General features: G+C 37.9%; 1 protein-coding gene across 1 annotated transcript in view; it reads left to right on the forward strand.

The window, feature by feature from the left end:
- LOC117997046 (uncharacterized) overlaps nucleotides 1-21,745 on the forward strand; it is a 66,415-nt gene extending 44,670 nt beyond the window's left edge. Inside the window, exons 22-40 of the mRNA XM_034985218.2 lie at nucleotides 1,238-1,364; nucleotides 2,390-2,536; nucleotides 3,685-3,842; nucleotides 4,636-4,800; nucleotides 5,724-5,861; nucleotides 7,862-8,029; nucleotides 8,468-8,572; nucleotides 9,212-9,456; nucleotides 9,980-10,032; nucleotides 10,321-10,530; nucleotides 10,909-11,139; nucleotides 12,216-12,322; nucleotides 12,700-12,823; nucleotides 16,048-16,221; nucleotides 17,148-17,275; nucleotides 17,474-17,596; nucleotides 18,359-18,481; nucleotides 19,271-19,431; nucleotides 21,117-21,745. Of these exons, the coding sequence (XP_034841109.2) occupies nucleotides 1,238-1,364; nucleotides 2,390-2,536; nucleotides 3,685-3,842; nucleotides 4,636-4,800; nucleotides 5,724-5,861; nucleotides 7,862-8,029; nucleotides 8,468-8,572; nucleotides 9,212-9,456; nucleotides 9,980-10,032; nucleotides 10,321-10,530; nucleotides 10,909-11,139; nucleotides 12,216-12,322; nucleotides 12,700-12,823; nucleotides 16,048-16,221; nucleotides 17,148-17,275; nucleotides 17,474-17,596; nucleotides 18,359-18,481; nucleotides 19,271-19,431; nucleotides 21,117-21,399 (2,970 nt within the window). The 3' untranslated portion in view covers nucleotides 21,400-21,745. The remainder of the gene's footprint in view (nucleotides 1-1,237; nucleotides 1,365-2,389; nucleotides 2,537-3,684; nucleotides 3,843-4,635; nucleotides 4,801-5,723; nucleotides 5,862-7,861; nucleotides 8,030-8,467; nucleotides 8,573-9,211; nucleotides 9,457-9,979; nucleotides 10,033-10,320; nucleotides 10,531-10,908; nucleotides 11,140-12,215; nucleotides 12,323-12,699; nucleotides 12,824-16,047; nucleotides 16,222-17,147; nucleotides 17,276-17,473; nucleotides 17,597-18,358; nucleotides 18,482-19,270; nucleotides 19,432-21,116) is intronic.
- The last annotated feature ends 961 nt before the right edge of the window (nucleotides 21,746-22,706 follow it).

Below are 22,706 nucleotides of genomic sequence, written 5' to 3' on the forward strand. Positions count from 1 at the left end.
AGTGAGATTCGAAAAAAATAGGCCGAAGTGTTTGAGTGATACCTCGTTAAAGAGGAATTTTAAAATCATTATTAACTAATTAATAGACCCACCAACGGGTTATCAAAATAGATAAAAAAAATGAACAGACTACCGTTTATGAAATAACTAGCTGGTGCTCGCGACTTCATCCGCGTGGATTTCGTTTTTTTTAAACTCCGCGGGATTTTCTTTGATTTTTGATTTTCCGGTATAAAAAGTAGACTATGCCACTCTCCAGGTCTTTAACTATATTCATACAAAAAAATCACGTCGATTCATTACTCCGTTGCGGCGTGATTGAAAGACAAACAAACCAACAAACAAACACACTTTCATATTTATAATATGGGTATCATAGGTACCTATTATAAATGCCGCCGCCAACTAACGATGCAGCGCATTGTCAGTGGAACGCACTTGAAGATGCTAAAGCATGCCTACCTAAATTACGCGACAGGTAGAGATGGCAATCAGGGTTATGAGACTGGGACACGCCACGCATACCCGCACGTCACCTGCGGTCGCCCGCACCAAGTTAGCGCGGACGCTGTGCGGGTGTGCAACCCTATTGCCAGCTCGACCTGTCAGTGATTTATAGCTGCCTATAATTTACATGTCGTATATATGTGGCGAGAAAAACGGAAGCCGAGAGATCCACGTAATATTATTGCTCAACATAACATATAACGAGGGGTTGTATGTTGTTCAGAGCATTCAGTATAATCTTTTATGTGTTGATAAAAAGCCGTCCATGAACATTTGCAGCACCAGAGGAACTGACGATGCGTTGCCGGCCTCTCAGGAATTTGTTGGCCCCCCGCTCCTTTAATAACTCAGGAGATGAATCAGAACGAATAGCTCTGGTATCAAGATTTTACTAAAGTTCAGTTTTCTGGTAAACAATGGTCGATATGATATTATGATTTCAAGGCTAGTGTGGATAAGTGCTCTGTAATATACTCTACTTCAGTAAAAAATATAAAGGCACGAACTCATTATCGTGTTGTTTTGTTGTGACGCAACAGAAAGCGATCTAAGTTATACATTTTTATGGAGTTTTACACACTGCACCTTTACTAAGTGCACCGCGGCTGCTGTCGCGCTGAATTGTATTGCAACACACCACAATACCGTGCGGCTGCTGTCGCGCTGGATTGTATTGCAACACACCACAATACCGTGCACGTGTTTGCGCCTCAGTCAAATATTTTTTCAGATATATCCAGTCAAAGTGTTTCTTGGAATAGTGCAGATCAATTTGACATTTATTTTACCACTAGCTATAGCCAGTTTGTCTGAATTGAACGTATCTTTAGGCCGTATTCAGAAAGTTCTAATAATGGGTGAGTACCTACTAATACAGAATTGAAAAACCAATCAGATTTGTTTACCGTTATAAATAAAAACAGGGGGATTGCTCCTGAATATTGTAAAGACTTTGTTACGACCTGTAAGATGCTTATTACATTAATTTTTAAAATCTCATTTCAAAATTTCCATCTAAGGTTTGAGATTGTTTTACCAAATACTTACACAATAAGGATGTTGCCTACTTATTACTTAAATAGAGAGTCTTCCAAAATAGATAAAATCCACGTCCTTTGTCAGTTTTAAGTGTAATAACCATTTTAAATTATCGATTATATAAAAAAATAACACGTCAAATCATTGTGACGTCACATTCCAGTATTTAATAGAAGCTCGCATACTGAGCGAGTATTTTGACCTTAAGGGAACTCACTTCAGTGCTTTCTTCATACAAACGTAGGAGGGAAAATACAACAATATTCGATATTGTACGCACAAAACTAAGAATTATATCGATTTATCTCGTCTTTATCTAGGTTTATTGATATATGAAACATTGAAAAAAATATTGATTTAAAAGTTACGAGCCTCAAAAGATTCCTATTTTAACACTAAATTTATGACAACTTTGGGCGTAAATAAATAAGATTAGGGATATGAAAATTCTAAAAAAAAAATATCATTAGACATAGTTTATTTATTCATTAGTTGAAATAACTTTACTTTACAAACATAAATTCAGTAGTTTTTTCTCAAAAATACTTTCCCTAAACCCTTTTCGCAAGCTTGATTTCTGGGAAAATCATCGTGCCTCTCACCTTTCTCATACAATGTCAAATGAAAAGCAAACATGTTACCCACGTGCGCTGCCAATTTCGGTCGAGCGTCCTGCGTCACCTTAAACAAAAAGTTCACATCCCTATTACACAAGAGAGCGATAGCTAGGTACTCCTTTCCCAAACATTTCTCCACGGCAATGCAGATTTCGAAAAAAACAGCTTACTTTATTTCATTTGCTTGCTTGCTTTAATGAACTTAGGTAATTTTTTTCTTTATACAGATGAAAGAGAAGATTTATCTTTAATAACGAATGCTAATAAGCCATTAATTCCTATAACTTTCAACGGCAAACAATCAACAATTGGAACTAATTCGATAGTAGTGAGGAAATATTCTACTATGGAAAAGCTACCTAGACCCTCGATTGGTAATTAGTATTAGAATTGATTTTGAATCAATTCTTAAGTTTATTATCTTACTGCTTACATATACCTATAATAATAATTGTTTGTGCTGTGTGTTCGTTAGTTATAAGTTCGGGCATCCGATTGAGTTGAAATTTTCACAGTTGCTTGCAAGTTTTCTGGCAAATAGGTGAGCTCACTGAGCGCGAGTCTCGTTGCGTGCCAGGCATAGTTATTTATAAGAATTTGTTATTAGGAAAATTTAATGAGGTGATCAACATTATGCCTATTGAATACAATAATAACAAAGTTCTAATTATAACTCGCATATGTTTCAGTTAAGGAATATTAAAAGAGAAGTATATTAAAATGTTTGATAGAAACATGCCTTTCCTTGCGATGGTTCTTGATGCGCAAGGAATCAGCCTAATTGTGTATGTCCACCAAAAAAAATTATCATAACGATACGTCATGTAGCATGCACTAAGTAGGTATATGACTAGTGCACCCTCCCGTAACTATACACATTATGTAGGAAAAACAAGCAATAATTAATATACGCTCCATTACCACGCGGAGTCCCCAAGACACACTCTACGCCTGTTTCACTCCGACCTTAGGGCATCCTCTGCACGTTGAATCTTACGCCCCTTTCACACGGCAGTCCAGTTTTTTGCAGGATCCCGTTTTCTGCAGGATCCCGTTTGATGGCGAATGTGTTTGTATGCTAGCGTTCACACGAGCATCCCGCATGCAGGATGCTCGCTAGCATATAAACACATACGCCATCAAACGGGATCCTGCAGAAAACGGAATCCTACATATAACTGGACGCCGTGTGAAAGGGCTGTTACAGTTTTATTTGCTTTAGCGAATTATACCTAAACTAGCTTATGCTCGCGACTTGGTCCGCGTGGACTACACAAATTTCAAACCCCTATTTCATCCCCTTAGGGGTTGAATTTTCTAAAATCCTTTCTTAGCGGATGCCTACGTCATAATAGCTATCTGCATGCCAAATTTCAGCCCGATCCGTCCAGTAGTTTAAGCTGTGCGTTGATAGATCAGTCAGTCAGTCTGTTAGTCAATCAGTCAGTCACCTTTTCCTTTTATATATTATTTAGATTAGCTTAATAGGAAAGATTTACAAATTCACGTTGATTTTTTACAGTTGGTTCGCGATCACCCACAGTGGGCGAATACACTGTGGAGTTAACCAATGTTAGCGCTACTTGGACTAAATCGGATGAAATGACGCTAAAAAATATTACAATGAACATACGGAAAGGCAAATTATGTGCTATTGTCGGGTCTGTTGGCTCAGGAAAAGTAAGTATGAGCAATATTTTCACCATTAAATAAAACAATACATTATTATAATCGCACTATTATTTTATCGATCTTCTTACTATACTGGTTCTCGTACATAAAATAATATATGCATCAACTTGAAACCCTTTGCCTTTTTTGATCAGTTAAAAAGAAAAACTGACTGACATATCAACGTACAGATCAAACCGCTAGATGTACAACTTGGATACAATTTAGGCCCGCTAAGATTTCTTAGAAGTTACAATTGACTGATTTGCCTATTTGCGCCTTTGATAGCAAAATCCGCCAAAGTTTTCAGTCATCAGCATCATCATGATCAACACATCGCCGCCGCACTAATGAAAACGGGATCTCCTCTCAGAATTTGGTTATGTTCTACCGCCCAGTGTGGATTCGCAGACTTCACACATCAGCCTGTTTGCGTCCACTGCTGGGACATAGGCCTTTCCAGGAGCGCGCCACCAAACACGGTCCTCAGCCTTTCTCATCCACCCGTTCCCCACCACCTTCTTCAGGTCATCGGTCCAGCGGGCTCGAGGTCGTCCCACACTGCGCTTACCGGTACGCGGTCTACACTCCAGAACACGTCTGCCCCATCGGCCGTCGGTTCTGCGATAGACATGACCTGCCCATTGCCACTTCAGCTTGCTAATCCTTTGAGCTATGTCGGTCACTTTTGTTCTTCTGCGAATTTCCTCGTTTCGGATTTTATCTCTGAGAGTGATACCCAACATAGCTCGCTCCATAGCACGCTGAGCGACTTTCAACTAATCAGTTGTTTGGATTATAGTCTTCGTTGCTGCAAGTACTTCTGCGCGAAATGCCAATAAGTGGCGGCCAGTTGAACGTGAAAGGGAGTATGTCGTATGCTTGTCAAGACTCGTGGCTCTTCCCGGCGACTGTGCGCGAAAACATATTATTTGGACTACCCTATGAAGTAGAAAGATATAAGGAGGTAAGTAAATTATATATTATTGGAGTGAAAACTTCTTTAACCGCATGAGGGAATTTTAAGATGAGTAACGTTGCCAACATGCTAATGCTGGCCAAATGTTGTTTGGCAGACGTTACACACCTTTGAGAACATTCTCAGGCATGCAGGTTTCCTCAAGATGTTTTTCTTCACTGTTAAAGCAAGTGATATCACTATCCTTATCACTACCCTTATTATTAATGCAAAAGTGTGTGTTTTTGTTGGTTAATTGATTTGTTGGTTTGTCCTTCGATCACGTCGCAATGCAACATCGGGTCGACGTGATTTTTTGCATGGTTATAGTTAAAGATCTGGTAAATGACATAGGCTACTTTTTATCCCGGAAAATCTAAGACTTCCCTCGGGATTCTTAAAAAACTAAATCCACGCGAACGTAGTCGTGGGCATCAGCTAGTTTTTAATAAACTCCGAAAAGTTAGAGGTGGTGCGCTCGGGATCGAACCCCTAGACCTCCCGAGGCGGTCGTCCGAACCACTAGGTTATCACAGCTTAGGTAGGTACTGTTTTTTGGTAAAAATAATTAGTTTGTATGAGAGTGGTAATAATAAGGTCGCTGCGTTACCCTTGGACTTCCACTGCTGAACAGACAGATCGTTCACTATAACTTGTCCCCTCCCGTCATATTGGCACCGGTGCTTTATTTGCTTTATTTTCTAGAACTTTGGGTTCATTATTGTGCGGTTTGCAGTGGTGCCAACATAACGTCAGGGGACAAGTTATAGTGAATGGTCTGTAGGTCAAACCTCTTTCACCGAGGACAAACCTCTGTGGTTTTTTCGGTGTTTTAAGTTTAAGCTTTTATTTGTATGTATTTTGATTTGATAATGAATTAAAAAAATAAAAATGAAGGTATTTTCACACGAAAATGTGCACTTACATTTTAGGTGTGTCGAGCGTGTTCTTTGGCGCCAGATTTCAAGCAGTTCCCGTATGGCGATCTGTCGTTAGTGGGAGAGCGCGGCGTATCATTGTCAGGGGGGCAAAGAGCCAGAATTAACTTAGCTAGAGCTGTCTATAGAGAGGTACGTGAAATTTTTAATTTCTTATTACCTCATTTCTAGGGTTCCGTACGAAAATGGTGAAAATGGAATCCTTATGGTGTGACTTTCTCCGTCCGTTTGTCACAGTCGATTATTTCAGTAACTATTAAAGTTATCGATATGAAATTTGGAATAGTTGTATATAATAGTAGCACCCAACATTATTCGAATCAAAAAAAAATCGATAATTATTTTTAGATCAAAAAAGGGGCGGGGGGGGGGGGGGGAATTGGGGGTTGGCAAAAGCAAGAGAACAAGAGAACAAGAAAGTATTCGTACATAAGAATGATACAAACCTAGGTGTATTGCATAAGTACTAAAACCTCCCTGAAAGTATGTGAATTATGATAGTAAAAAAAAACAAAATTGGCTCTTTGAGATAATCGCGGCCATACATACATATTATGGGTCGACTACATAAACTCCCTTTTAAAGTGTTAATACATTATTAATATTCATAATTAAAATTAAAATAGCCATAAACCTAAATATCTAGTAGTTTATTGTTTTATGAGGGAAATAACACTGAAAATTTTTGTGAGGACAGCTATCGAAATGATAAATTCAGGCCTTTTAATTTAACGTTTGTTTTCCTAAACTGAAGTCCTAATCAAGAAATTTTTATTGCCTCGTATATATAGGTAACTACCTGATTAACCTAAAAAAGTATTAGAGCTGTGTAGCAAGTAACGTTCTGCACCATCGAGTTCATCCGTGCCGCGTAAATTTTGCTGTTGGGTAATCCACCCAGATACCTACCTGGATAATTTTCATAATTTATATCACTACCTATCCATTGCATGCCTATACCTAATCACGCTCCAACTTAGCATTAGATCGATGATGTGAATTTTGTTTGGATATAGTTAAAGATCAAGAGAGTGAAATAGGCTACTTTTTATCCCGGAAAATCAAAGAGTTCCCACGGGATTTTTACAAACCTAGATCCAAGTGGACGAAGTTGCGGGCATCAGCAAATTTATCATAAATGTAATAAATTGCAACATATTATGCAGGTTAAGTTTAGCATATTAGTCTGGCATATGAAGTTCATGAAAGTCAATATGTGCGATGTCAGACCAGCTGCAGTTCCGAGCTGTGTAACATGGCAGGTGGTGCGTGGCGAACTTATAATATTATGTCATGCGCTCGGTATTAAACTTTGCAACAAGTTCGTGGTTCATTTTTATTCTTAGTGGTTTTAAAATGTTTATTTTTATCCTTTTTGAAGAATGACGTCATCGTTATTATATAAGACATACACATACACACACACAAAAAAGTAAAATATTTAACCTTAAAAATAGCGCAGATACGCAGAAATTACATACAAGTACAAAACAAAATAATGACGAAGACAGATTCACCAACCGTATGCAACAATGTGCACATATTAAACAGGATCAATGGTGAGCCTGAATTTGAAAATCGGCTATTGTATGTGTATATTGACCACTTGGCCAACGTGGTGGAGCCAATCCCTTCTCATACTGAGAAGAGACCCGTGCTCTGTAGTGAGCCGGCTATAGGTTGATCATAATGATGATGATGAGTATAGTTTTGTCTCCCACTCGCACCTATTTCAGCTTGTCTGGCAAGATGTAAGAAACTATCGAAACTGTCTAGCTTCTGAGAAAACAGCTTCTGATAGTTCTCCAAATAACATCCATAGCCATAAGTACTAATATTATAAATGCGAAAGTGTGTCTGTCTGTCTGCTAACTTTTCACGGCCAAACAGTTCAACTGATTTTGATGAAATTTGGTACAAAGTTAGCTTACATCCCGAGGAAGGACATAGACATTTAAAAAACCTAAATCTAGTCTAGTATATAAAATTCAGCTTTTATGAGTTCAAAATTAGAAACGGGTGAATGGCGATACAAAAGCAGCGGCGCGGCGGCGGCGGTTGAATTCCTGATAACGACATTGCGTATCAGGAGTTCAAAACTAAAGCAGACCTTATGTATTTAAATATTTCAGGCTGACATATATTTATTAGATGATCCATTATCGGCGGTGGATGCAAACGTCGGTCGCCAGTTATTTGAAAGATGTATACAGAAGTATTTAAGCGGACGGACGCGAATCCTCGTCACGCATCAAGTACATTTTCTCAAGTCTGCAGATTTCATTGTTGTTTTGAAAGAGGTGAGCATAAACATATTATAACTTCGCGAAAACTGTATTCTTTAAAATAGTGACTGAGATTTAAAAAGATGTTGCCTGTTCGGATTGAATTTTTTTTAATAAAAAAATATTATTTAAGCATATTAAATAGGTATGACTTAAATCGAGGATAATTATTATTTTCTCCCGAACGAAGTGTAAACTAGGGCTTGGAGTGGGTATGCAATAAAACAGTCCAATAACCATTCGGATTTCCTAATCCTAAACCTTCTCGTTCTGAGAGGAGACCTGCTGCTGCTGAGATAGCGATGCTGATATTGATGATGAATCCTAAACGATTTAAAATACTGGCGGCAGGCAGGATGTTCAGTAGGTATCTAATGCTTGAAACATAATCTTCGAGGATATAGTAAACATAGAACTTATTGGGTTTTATAAAATAGTATTCTCTGTCAATAGGGTTCAATAAAAAACATGGGCTCTTATGAAGACTTAAAATCGGAAGTGGAATTCTCGTCATTGGTATCAGAAGTCAAAGAAACTGAAGAAGGAAAAACTGAAGCGGTAATAACCAGTTTACTATTGCACGTTTGAGTGATAACAATAATTATTATCTATTTATTTGTAGTTATATTCAATAACAACTGTTCAAAGTTTTAACTCAATCAGATGAACAATGCGCGAACGCATAGGTACCTTAGCATCAGATGGAGAGATGGATTGACAGACAGATAAATATTTTTATCGGATGAAATAGGTCCCAGACGATGTTCTGGCCGTTTTCTAAACGTAATATATTTTTAATCATATATGCAATATTGTTTTGTTACACTACCTTTCAATAATATTATTATTGTTGCTGTAAGAAGATAACAAGGCGTTGAACTTTAGCGTACGGCAGTAAAGGTTCCGACACATTATTACATATTATGTCATTAACATGTCGCATTATACTGAAACCGCCCATTTCTTTATATTAGGTATTTCTCACAATATTAGGTATTTCTATCTAGATATGATTTAAATCTACGATGTCATAGTTACTTGTCGTCTGAGCTTGCATGTTGCAGTTAAAATTAAAATAATGTTTGTTTATTTAGCATGTAAAGATTTCCAAATAAATAGAATAAATCTAAAAACCAAGCACAAAGATTAGATTTTTTTTTCAAATATATGGCGTCATGATAACGAATATTTTTTTAGGATAACAACAGACCAAAATTAGAACATACAATATCAAAAGTATCAGTCAGGAGTAACGAGAACCCGAAGGAAGAAAAGGAACAGATTATGGCTGCAGAGGAAAGGGCTAAAGGGAATCTAAAGTGGGAGGTCATACGCCATTATTTGGCGTCTGTCAATTCCTGGCTTGTTGTTTTTTTGGCTGTTTTTGCGGTACTGGTAACGCAGTTCGGAGCAACGTTTTCTGACTACTGGCTGAGTTACTGGTGAGAATTTTGTTTCATTACTAGCAACCAGCCCTGATTTCGCATAGGTATCTTGAGAGAAACTATTCTACTACTAATTACTATACCTACAATGTTTTCGTGCAACTTGTTTAGAATTTCGTGTATTTTTACTATTCGATTTCATTAACAAAAAGCTTCACAGTATTATTCATACTCGTAGGTATTTTGTGGTTTAACTAATCCTTTATAAATATACCTAACCGAAATTAAAACCTAATAAACCTTTGTATGAATGCTAGGTTCATAGTTTTCCATAAACAAAATTATTATATACTGTATGATGCCCGCGACTGCATCTACGTGGATTTAGATTTTTCAAAGATCCCGTGGGAACTATTTGATATAAGATGCAAGCTATCTCTTTACGAAATTTCGTCCAAAACTATTTAATAGATAGCTCATGAAAAGCTAGCAGATAAATAGACATACATACTTTCGCATTTTACATTAGTATGGATACATGTAATTTTTCACGTAGATAAATAAATTTCTTATTACTTAGGACAAACCAAGTTGACGACTACGAACTATCACTACCACCCGGTGTAATGCCTGGTAAGTTTCCTATTAATAACATATAAAAATATTTACAGACCCAATAAAAAACGAAATTTCGCCCTTTGCTTATTTCATATCTATAATACTTACGTATTTTACTATCAATAGGTATTTTAACCGACTCCAAAAAAAGGAGAAGGTTCTCAATTCGTCGGAATCTTTTTTTTTACTATCAGTTTCGTTAGGTATACTTTCAAACCTTGAAGTTTGCTTAAAACTGTTCTAGATAAAAATGTAGATCTACTATATGAATTTTGATTACATAATATAAAAAAAATTCCATAGATACGAGTCTAGACACAAAAATGGGACCCCTTACCACAGGACAGTACCTTTGGATCTATGGTGGCGCGGTACTGTTCATAATAATCATGACTAACGTACGAATTGCTGGTTTCGTTATGATGACCATGCGTGCCTCACAAAACCTCCACGACGTTATGTTTAAGAATTTAATTGCAGCCGTTATGAGGTTTTTTGATACAAATCCTTCAGGTAAGCTGTACAATAAGTTTCTATATTTTTTAGCTCAATTATTGCTCGCAAAATACGAAATTAAAACAGCGAGTGTCTTATCTAACTGTAACAATTTACTAGATCAACGATAAATTAAAGTTATTAGATAATAAGCATTATACCTACCGAATAATAACGATAGATAGTCTATCTATAAATCTAATGTATATTAAAACGTACCTAAATATAATATTTTTATTTATGAGACGCTGGTGCAGAGGTTGTAGATGTAGATTGCCCTACAAGATATTATTATGGTGCATTGTTGGTCATATTTTGTTAATCGGGATCGTTAAGGATGTGCTTGGGACGTCTTTTATCGGTAAAAAAGAAGTAACGATATGTTTCTTTTTATAGGTCGAGTACTTAACAGATTTTCGAAGGACATGGGTGCTATGGATGAAATTTTACCACGCAGTATATTAGAGTCAATACAAATGTACTTATTCGTGGCGAGTGTACTTGTATTGAATGCTCTCGCACTTCCTTATACATTGATACCAACTGCAATATTGCTAGTTATCTTTGTTTTTCTTCTTAAATGGTATCTAAACGCGGCGCAGGCTGTGAAGAGATTGGAAAGTACTAGTATGTATGCATTTTTTTAACATCCATACTAATATTATAAATACGAATGTGTGTCTGTCTGTCTGTCCGTCCATCTATCTGTCTGACTGTCCATCTGCTGGCTTTCAACGGCCCATCCGTTTAACCGTTTTGACGAAAGGTACAACTAGATAACTTACATTCCGTTCATTGCAAGTTATAGACATCTAAGTCACTTTTTATCCCGGATGATTGAAAATTAAATAGCTCCCACGCGGTTTAAAAAAAACCTAAATCCATATAGACAAATTTGCGAGCATCATTTATTTAATACAGAAAGTAGGTATTTAGTAGGAAAGAATACAGATTGCATTCCGAAGATGCTACTTTTTATCCCGGAAAATCAAATAGTTCCCACGGGATTTTCACCGAAACGGACGAGGTGGGTCTTTCAGTATTTTAATAAATATGAGGAGTGGGGTGTCAAATGAAAGAAGAGAAAATTTTGAGTTCATAAATATAAAAATACTAAAACATTAAAATATAACAAGCGACAGAAAAACAATTTTTCTATAATATTTCAGCATTTATTAAGACGATTCTAGTCGGCTTTGAGTTTTCAACTTTATCTTCTTAGAATTTTGAAAACTTATATTTACTTGGACAGAGTTGCAGAAAAAGATAAGTAATAAAATTGCTTGTATACTTAGTATACATATTTGGTTTTTGTTTGTCCCAACCGGTCCCTTTTATTTGTGCCCTTATGAAAGAATCCCAAGCGTGTAATATTACATTTTTGGTTTTTTAGGGTTCCGTACTTCGGAACCCTTACAATCGTACTTCGGAAAAATCCAAATAATTATGGTCAATAGAAGTTTATGTATACATATTTTACAGAAAAAGTAAAACTAACGCTCGAACTTTCATAGTTTTTTTGAAATTAACAATAAACTTCTACAAACAAAGTCAGGTTTGTGGTTCGTTAGCATAACGTAATTCTTACCGTTTTACTTCTTCTGTAGTAGCGAGTACGGAACTCTTGGTGAGCGAGTCCGACTCGCACTTGGCTGGTTTTTTATTCACTACGTCGATGGTCATTTATCATATTTAATTTTCAGCCAAGAGTCCTGTATTTAGTATGATTAATTCAACGATAGCCGGATTGTCTACAGTACGAAGCTCTAACTCGCAATTTAGGTTACTCAGGATGTTTGACGATGCTCAGGTACGAAATGAAATATACATGGTCCCAACAAAACTTAGCCTAACAGTAAAGCATATGAAATGAAATTATTATAATTTTTAATAGTCTCCCATTTTAATATCAACACATTTTTGACATCTGCGTGTTAACATTTCTATATCTTTATAAATATATACAGAATATCTTCGTCTATCTTTAAAAGGAAAAGCTGACTGACTGACTGATTTATCAACGCATGGTTCAAACTACTGGATGGATCGGGCTGAAATTTGGCATGCAAATAGCTAAATTATGACGTAGACATCCCCTAAGGAAGGGTTTTTGAAAATGAATTTACATGAACTATTTCTATTTTCTAGCCTTACATTTAAAAACTTATAACTATTTTTATATTTCAGGATATCAATACGAGCGCCTTTTATACATTTCTAGGGGGCTCTTCTTGTTTTGGTTTATATATGGATTTATTATGTCTCATCTACCTTGGAATCATATTGGCCATTTTCCTTTTGATTGATTTTGGTGAGTTTATTTTAATATTCTTTATTTAATTTTAAACCAACTTAATTGATTTAATATAGACTTTCAGCTGCAAAGACGGCAAATGGTGAGGTTTACTCTCCGCCCGAAACACCACCTATCCATGACCACATCACAGAAGTTCCAACTAGAGCTGGAGAACAGATTCAATTTGCTGGAAACCACTGATGATGTTGATCAGAAATATGACGACTTTGTTAATGTCATTCGCGAAGTGGGAGGAAAATTTTGTAGAACAGATAGGAAGAGTTCTACGTCTAAGATCTCTAGCGAGACCCTGGATTTGATGAAACAAAGACGAGAGATGTCCTTGGCATTGCCAGATCGGCAAGCTCTAAACAAGCTCATAAAAAAGCGAATACGTTTCGATATGCGTTCTTCGAAGACGCAGGAGATAAAAGACACTATCGTAAGAAATAAGGGGACAAAGGTATTTGCTAAAAGCCTTGGGAGGAGCCATTTGACAAAGCTGAGGACATCAGACGGCCGAACCGTCACTTCCAAACCAGAGGTGCTAGCTGAGATCGAAGACTTTTATGGGTGACTCTACTCAGCCCATGCACCAAAACCCGCACCTCACCAAATCGCGGATGACAAACGAGCGAGACTTGTGCGCCACTACACATGACCTCCCGGATATCGACGTGGGTGAGATTAGTATAGCCCTCGAACAGCTACGCAATAACAAAGCCCCAGGTGATGACGGTATTACAGCAGAGCTCCTGCGAGCAGGAGGATCTCCGGTTCTAAATAAACTGAAACATCTCTTTAATTCCGTTATCACAACTGGTTTAACGCCAAGGCAATGGAGCAGAAGTGTTACCGTACTCTTCTTCAAAAAAGGAGACAAGAGCCTACTTAAAAATTATAGACCTATTTCACTTCTGAGCCATATCTATAAACTGTTTTCGAGGGTTATTACGAATCGTCTCGCTCGAAGACTTGACGAGTTCCAACCTCCGGAACAAGCTGGGTTTCGTAAAGGTTACAGCACCATAGACCACATCCACACGTTACGGCAGATTATACAGAAGACTCAAGAGTATAATCTCCCTCTGTGTCTAGCGTTTGTGGACTATGAGAAAGCCTTCGACTCCATCGAAACCTGGGCTGTACTGGATTCACTGCAGCGATGCCAAGTCGATTGGCACTACATCCCAGTGTTGAGATCCCTGTATGATGCCGCCACGATGACCGTTCAAGTCCAAGACCAACAGACACAGCCGATTCCCATTCGAAGGGGAGTAAGACAGGGAGATGTCATATCCCCGAAACTGTTTACTTGTGCCCTCGAAGATGTTTTTAAGGTATTGGACTGGAACGGTCGGGGGATAAACATCAATGGCGAATACATCTCACACTTGCGATTTGCAGACGACATAGTTATATTGGCGGAATCGCTGCAAGACCTTGAAGAAATGCTTCTTCCAGACGAGTAGGTCTCGGGATGAACGTGGACAAAACGAAAGTCATGTTTAATGGGTACGTTATCCCGAGATCCATCTCTGTCGAAAATGTCAGCATCGAAGTTGTTCAAGAATACAACTACCTAGGACAAGTAATACAGCTTGGTAGGAACAACTTCGACAAGGAAGCTGACAAAAGAATACAGCTGGGCTGGGCAGCATTTGGTAAATTGCGTCAAGTCTTCAATTCGACGATACCCCAAAGCCTAAAGACGAAAGTCTTCAATGAGTGTGTCCTACCTGTGATGACGTATGGCGCTGAGACGTGGACACTGACAGTTGGCCTTGTCCACAAGTTCAAAGTCGCTCAGCGGGCTATGGAGCGGGCTATGTTGGGTATCTCTCTGAGGGACAAAATCCGTAACGAGGAAATCCGTAGAAGAACCAGAGTGACCGACATAGCCCAATGAATTAGCCAGCTGAAGTGGCAGTGGGCAGGCCACGTCTGCCGCAGAACCGATGGCCGATGGGGCAGACGTGTTCTGGAGTGGAGACCGCGTATCAGCAAGCGCAGTGTGGGACGACCTCCAACCAGCTGGACTGATGACCTTAAGAAGATAGCGGGAAGTGGGTGGATGAGGAAGGCGGAGGATCGTGTGTGGTGGCGTGCTCTTGGGAAGGCCTATGTCCAGCAGTGGACGCAAATAGGCTGATTGATTGATTGATTGATTGAATTGATTTAGTTTTTTTTCAATAATAATAATTCATTCAATATGTAAGCGTAGGTAACATTTAAAGTCCACAATAAGTCCAGTTCATCATATTTTGTGCTATAAAGTAATGTATTGTTTCATCATCCCATCACCGGCTCACTACAGAGCGCGGATCTCCTCTCAGAGTGAAAAGGGCTTTGGCCATAGTCTACCACGCTGGCCATGTGCGGATTGGTAGACTTTACACACCTTTGAGAACATGATGAAGAACTCTCAGGCATGCAGGTTTCCTCACGATGTTTTCCTTCACCGTTAAAGCAAGTGATATTTAATTAATTAAAACAAACGTCTGTGATTAAAACGCACATAATTCCGATATTGTTAGAGGTGCGTGCCCGGGATCGAACCCCCGACCTCCGATTAGAAGGCGGACGTCCCAACCACTAGGCTATCACTGCTTATGTATTGTTTATATTATACTATTTACTTTGTGTAACAAGAATAAATAAACATATTATCATTCATCCATTCATACATAGATATTCATCAAGATTTCTTTGACACACCTAATCTGCAATAAATAACTAAAGAATCATAATAATTCAAGCCAATCTTAAGGACCGCCTCATAATAAATTAATTTATTCTCGTGGATTGTAAGTTGTAACAAATAAGTGACGCTTGTTATCCTTATGAGTAGTTTTTTCTTTGAAGCACGTTCGTGGGCTTCAAAAGATACGTCAGCCCTGCGCTAATATCTATGTAGTCGGTGTCGTTACGAGTGTGTGTCACGTCACACACACAAGCGCACGAATTTGTCTTCACTTTTTAAAATACAATTGTGCCGGCAATAAATATTGTACATCGACCTTTAGAATAAGATTTCGGCTTTGTAGAGCGTTGTCTCCGTCATTCATACCTATGTGACGTTTTGTTGGTCTCAACGGCAGAGACAACACTCTACGAAACCAATCTCTTTCTAAAGATCGGTGTACAATATTTTCTGCTCGTACTGTGTCAGTTTTGCCTACATATATCTGTAGTTTTATAACATCTTTTACCTGACATTAAAAATCCCAATTGTACAGAGGAATCAGTCGCGGTGGGCAGCGTGGGCCTGGCCGTCAGCCAGTCCATGGCGCTCACCATGATGCTGCAAATGGCAGCGCGAGTCACGGCAGAGTTGCTCGCTCAAATGACTTCTGTAGAGAGGGTGCTCGAGTACTCTGTGCTTCCCGCTGAAGAAAATATGGAAACTGCAAGTAAGTTTAGTGATTAACATCATTTTCAGGGTTCCGTACCCGAAGGGTGCCAACGGGACCCTATTACTAAGACTCCGCTGTCCATCCGTCTTTCTGTTAGTCTGTCAATGAAAAAAATTTCAGGATCGAATCATTATTTCCGGGAAGCCATCGCATTATTATCCCAATAAAGTTCCTACTACTAATAAAAGGGGGTCAAAACCTTTAGCAATAAGGAATGTTACGCAAAGAAGATTTAAAAAATATGTTTCGTTGTTAGAAGGCTCTACTGGTAGTAAACACTGTACTGTTAAACCTGTACTGATTGAGGGTACCAATTGGTCATAATAATAGTGTCATGGCCTATTAGTGACGCTTCACTTTTCGGAGGTTTAAAATTTTATAACCTTTTTTATATTTCTATTTACAAAATATTCATCACCAGTAAAGAAACACACTTGGCTCAATTTGTTGTGACCTATATTTCGTTAATTTTTATTACTCGCCTCGCGAATATATTTTATGCAGATGGAAAAATTCGGAAATACATAACCAGAATTGGCAGAGATAATAATATTTTTGACTGATCATATTTGTACGGATTGATTAGTTTTTCTGCTATATTTTGCATGTTGTATAGTAATAAAATTTTAATATTATTATTGAGAATATTGAGAGGAAACTATATATAGAGTAACTAGATTAAGAATATAAGATACTAGCTGCTAACGACTTCGTCCGCGTGGATTTAGGTTTTTAAAAATCCCGTGGGCACTCTTTTATTTTCCGGGACCAAAGCCTATGTCACTCTCTAGGTAGTCTAGGTCTTTAATTACTATACTCCTGCAAAAAAAATCACGTTAATCCGTTGCTCCCTTTGCGACGTGATTGAAGGACAAACCAACAAACCAATGTTATGTACTAATCGCTTGATGTTTTTTTCATAGAGATTCTTCCACCTGAAAACTGGCCTTCCGATGGACAGATGCAATTCGAAAACGTTAGTCTCAAGTACGCCGAAGAAGATCCCCCGGTTCTCAAAAATTTGACCTTTACCATAAAGAGTGGATGGAAGGTAGGTATTTATAGTTGAGCGCATGTGTATTACGCAGGTTAATTATTTCAGCTCCTAAATAATAATTATTCTAACATTTACGTTAATATTCAAATTGCATGTCTACACAAAATTTTGTCACTAATTTATTTTGTTTTAAATAAATACGTAGTCAAGAGTTGTTAATAGGCCTAAATCTAACCATTTATTATGTTGTAGGTGGGTATCGTAGGAAGAACGGGAGCAGGTAAATCTTCGCTGATTTCGGCTCTCTTCAGGCTGGCCAATATCCAAGGGAGCATTAAGATTGATGGTGTTGATACTAACGATATACCTAAGAAGGTAAGTTCATGTAAAATCAAAGCATTATGGTCTGAATGTAGAAAATAAGATTCCATTTACTCATATTATAATTATTATGTTCTTAACTGTGTGTTTCTAAAGCGGTGATAGCCTAGTAGGCAGTAGCACAAATAATTCAACCTAAAGAGTACGCATATGCAAGGTTTTGCATATAAACAAAATCGTAAAATGTTGGCGGGGACAGGGGACAATGCTTTGTTGTGATTAGTGGACTCAAAAGTCACGTAATCAAGACAATTTGCAGAATGAGGGACGAGGGGTACCGAACGGGCATGGGCCTACTTTTATGCTAAGCAACTGCCTAAGCTTGGCGATCGCGGGTGTTCGTCTATTAGGAGTCTATAGGTGGTGGTCTGTGCCTAGTAAATAAATAAATAAATAAAAATCTTTTTTATTCAAATAAACTTTTACAAGTACATTCGAATAGTCGGATGCATCTACCACTGGTCCGGAATGCCTTTAGTACTTAAGACGTCAGCCTACCTCTAACTAGTTATGCGCGTTAAGCAAATTAAGTATCACTTGATTTAACGGAGAAGGAAAACATCGCAAGGAAACCTGCAATTCTGACAGTTCTCCACAATTATCTCGACGGGTGTGAAGTCTACCAATCCGCACTTGGTCTTGGTCAGCAGCGTGATGGATGGCTATTATAAACCCTTCTCATGAGAGAAAACCCGTGCTCAATAGTGGGCTAGTGATTGGTTGATGATAATAATGACGATTGTTCTTTATTTTTAGGATTTAAGATCCAAGATATCTATCATTCCTCAAGAACCCGTACTTTTTTCCGCAACGTTGCGTTACAACTTGGATCCATTCTTCCTCTATAGTGATGATGAAATTTGGAGGGCTCTTGAACAAGTAAGTTAACTTCCTCGTTAGAAGTTTGATCACGAGGGCTTCAAGATTTTTAATATAAACTGAAAAAAATGTTTGAAAATGTTTTCTTATATTTTTCGAATAAGTTATTAAATTATCTTCCGCGGTCTTGGTGCATGATCATGATTCATTGATTCATTCCGGTGACTTTTAGCGGCTAGACTAAAATACTGAACTAAGTGGACAATCTAGAGTATTCTATATCTAGTTTTAAGGTAGCGTTTTTGTTCCATATGACGTGAAAAACATTTATAAATTGGAAGATCGCACCATAGCTGACCTTTTTATATGAATATGTTAACGTGAAACTATGGGCCTCATATGAAAGCTTAGAGTCACTCAGGGGGCGATTTAGAGAGCTGTATGCTTGGAGTTTCTTGACGTTATCAAACCAGGTGTAACCAACCCGCTGAGTGTGTTGGAGTCACAAGGTGCTGGAATGGGGACCTCGTGCCGGAAAGTGCAGTGTAGGAAAACCCCCCACTAGTTGGACAAACGATATCAAATGAGTCGCAGGCAGCCGCTGGATTCAGGCTCCCCGTCGTGTGTAAAAGTACATTACACTAAAACAGACCTATGTCCTGCAGTGGACCTCTATCAGTTGATTGATGATGATGTTGTTTGGGTCGCTACATTTTGTTAATTACTTTAAAGTTGGAACTCTTGCATGGTACTTATACAATTGCGGTCCGTTGCTGCCTATTAATTTGTGTTACAAGTTTCAACGATAGTAAGACGAGCCAGTGGTGTATAATAATATCTTTTTATTAGGTAGAGCTGAAAGAAGCAGTGACTTCACTGGATTTCAACGTGTCAGAAGGTGGAACCAATTTCTCCGTAGGACAACGTCAGCTGGTGTGCCTCGCGCGAGCAGTACTTCGCTCTAACAAAATTCTTGTAATGGATGAAGCGACTGCTAACGTAGACCCACAGTGAGTAATTCGATCAGACAATTTAAAAATTATCAAAGATTTTTTTTCTATTAATAATTCCTTTTTTATTGCGAAATAAGTTTGCAACTGACGACAATCATGCTAAGTCGTAGGTAGTTGGCATTGCTTTATAATTCACTAGCTGATGTCCGTGACATCATTCGCGTGGAATTAGGTTTTTAAACGTCCCGTGGCAATTCTTTAAGTTCCGGGATAAAAAGTAGCCTATGTCATTCTCTGGGACTTAACTCGGGAACTGAAATCATGCAAAAAATCACATCGACCCGTTGCTGCCTTGCGGGGTGATTGAAGAATAAACCAACAAACAAACACATTTGTGCATTTATAATATGGGTAGTGATGTCAGACTCATAATTTTTATTACACTTGCAAGATTTAGATTAGCTGTCATCGCAATAGCCTGTTTCAATTCAGTACGCGTAATGTTCACAGATTAGATTATTATAAACCTAGGTAGAATATTATAAATAACTTAAGTAAAATAATATCAATAACTAGCGACCCACCCCGCATCGCGCACGTAGCTGAAGTATCCACAGATTTTCAGTTTTATTTTTAATTCCATTTTTGGTTATTGTGAATCTTAGTTATCTGGACTCTGGAGGAACATGATCATAGTTCAGTCAATTTGCTAAATAAACCTTTATAAAATATTCACTTACATCTTCTCGCAGAAGCAGGCTATCCATTGATGAAAATCGAATGAAAATCCCTACCGTGGGTTTTTAGATCTACCGTGTGTCAAGTGATAAATTACTAATATGATGTCTGTGCTGTTTTGACACCTGCTGCACCGCCAGTGCCAGTGTATTAGCTTATAAAAACCAGCCAAGTGCGTGGCGGGCCACGCGCAGTGTAGGGTTCCGTAGTCATACTCCTTAACCTATGAACCCTTCCTAGCCATGATAGTTTAGTAAAATTGATAATATATACTACTGCTGTGAATTTTTTCACGTTCCTATATACCTACTACCATTTGGCTGATAAAAGGGGGGGGACACTTGACTATAATAAAAATTAGCACTTTAAAACATCATATTTTACAAACGGATCTAGAAATCGAAAAATGACGTTCCCACATCCACAATATTTTTAAAAGACCTATTCAACGATACCCCGCACTATGGGGTAGACGAGAAAAAAAATCATCCCCACGTTAGGTACATGTAGGGGAGCTACCTACCCTAAAAAAATATTTATCACAATTTTATTTCACCACTTTGTCGGCGTGATTCATGCGTGACTCATGCCAAATTACAGATTTCTAGCACTAATAGTCTCTGAGATTAACGGACGGACAGACGGACGGACATGGCGAAACAAGAGTTCCTTGTTTACTACGGAACCTTAAAAAAGAGTTATTTCTAGTGATGTGTCTTTTATTTTTTTGTGATACTATAACCACAAATTCACGATTTTCGGATTTTTCCGGTTATATCTGAGATGTACAAGATATTGCTAATTGCCCAATTTCATGATTCTAGTTCAACTGGAAGTGCCCTATAGGTTCTAATTCCCTTGACGGGTCTTGACATACAGGCAAAGAAGTTTTTCACAGGAGATATGGAACCCTAAAAAGCATCAGCCACTGACACCTTTGCATAATAAAAGATAGAAATACTAGTCACAATACCCAAATTCCTATAACTCCTGTTCTTTTTCAGAACTGATGCTTTAATCCAAACAACGATTCGTCGCCAGTTTGCATCGTGTACAGTTTTAACCATTGCGCACCGACTCAACACTATCATGGACTCAGATCGTATTCTTGTCATGGACAAAGGAGAGGTGGCAGAGTTCGACCACCCATACATATTGTTATCAAATCCCAAAAGTTTACTTAACTTTATGGTTAGGGAAACAGGGACCAGTATGAGCGTTCTCTTGTTTGAGACTGCGAAAAACAAATACTTTAGTGAAAATGAAGAAATCTCGAAAGATAAATAAATATATTTCATAAGTAGTACAACAGTAACAGATTGTGAAGACGTTGCTTGCATTTCGTAATTATTGTTATCAACTTGAATACTCATAATAATTTTCTTAAAGGTCAAATTGAAGTTATTGAAATTCCACAAACGACGACTTGTTTATCGTTAAATATAATATGTATTGTTATCTTTGTTAGTTGTTTGTGCTTTTAATACTATTATACCTACTTGACTATAAAACGAATGTCCCGCCCAAAACACTACGGGCGATTGATCGTGAGGTAAGCTACTTTGTAGTAACTAGATGTTTTTCATCAAGAAAAATTGTATTGAAGGTTGTATTAATTTTACTAAATAAGTATGGAAAATATTTTTGTTTTATTGTTTTTCGAAAGCAGATTTAAATCGAGATGCGAGAGAATGTAGACTAACGTGAGTTTACATCAAAAAAAAAAGCGTGAATGTTTAACAGTTCATCGTACGACTATGTGATGTGAGGCATCTCATATTATTATAGGGCATATTAAATTTTTAGAACTCACTCGCCATGTTTGCTCTATGTGACAACTGTCATGGTCGACACATAAAATGTGGCGAGTAAGTTCTCAAAATACCCGCCTCATACCCCGATTGCCACCTTGCCATCCCGATTGACTCCTTTTAAAATTGAGTGAAAATTCGAGAGTTCAAATAAGTACTCGATCCTATCTTTAGTAAACACTTCTGTCCAGCTTGATGGTACTTATTACAGCTTCACTTTGTTTTTTTCCGAAGAGTCTTCAAAAAATCCGCACCTTCATCTAACTTGAAATTGAATGCTGGGATTTATCCTTCGAAGGGGTAAAATATTACTAATATCACAGTTTTACGATATAAAACTGTGCTAATATTATTAATGTAAGAGTTTTGATGTTTGTTACTCCTTCGCGTCACAATGACTGAACCGATTTGGCTGAAATTTGGAATGGAAATATCGTATACCCGGAATTAACAAAAAGGCTAAGATTTTATCATGAAAAATCATAGAGCAACTACGATACTATTTAAGATACTAAATTCATACAGACGCAGTCGTGACTCATGGCCTAAGTTTCAAAGTTTCCGCTTGGAGTGCTGGCGATGTGCATCGTGCGATGAAAATGGTCGTACGATGATGCAATAGGGGTGTCCTAATAAATCACGCGATGCTCATCGTACGATTGCCTATGTTCCATCGTACGATCGTTGCCCACTAGGACGACAGGTTAAGGTTTAAGACAAATAAGGTGCATATACTTTGACGGTAAAGTATTTTGATGCTCGAATTCTTACGACGTTGGCGAG

This window comes from Maniola hyperantus, chromosome 4, assembly GCF_902806685.2.
Source record: "Maniola hyperantus chromosome 4, iAphHyp1.2, whole genome shotgun sequence".
Classification (NCBI taxonomy): Eukaryota; Metazoa; Arthropoda; class Insecta; order Lepidoptera; family Nymphalidae; genus Maniola; species Maniola hyperantus.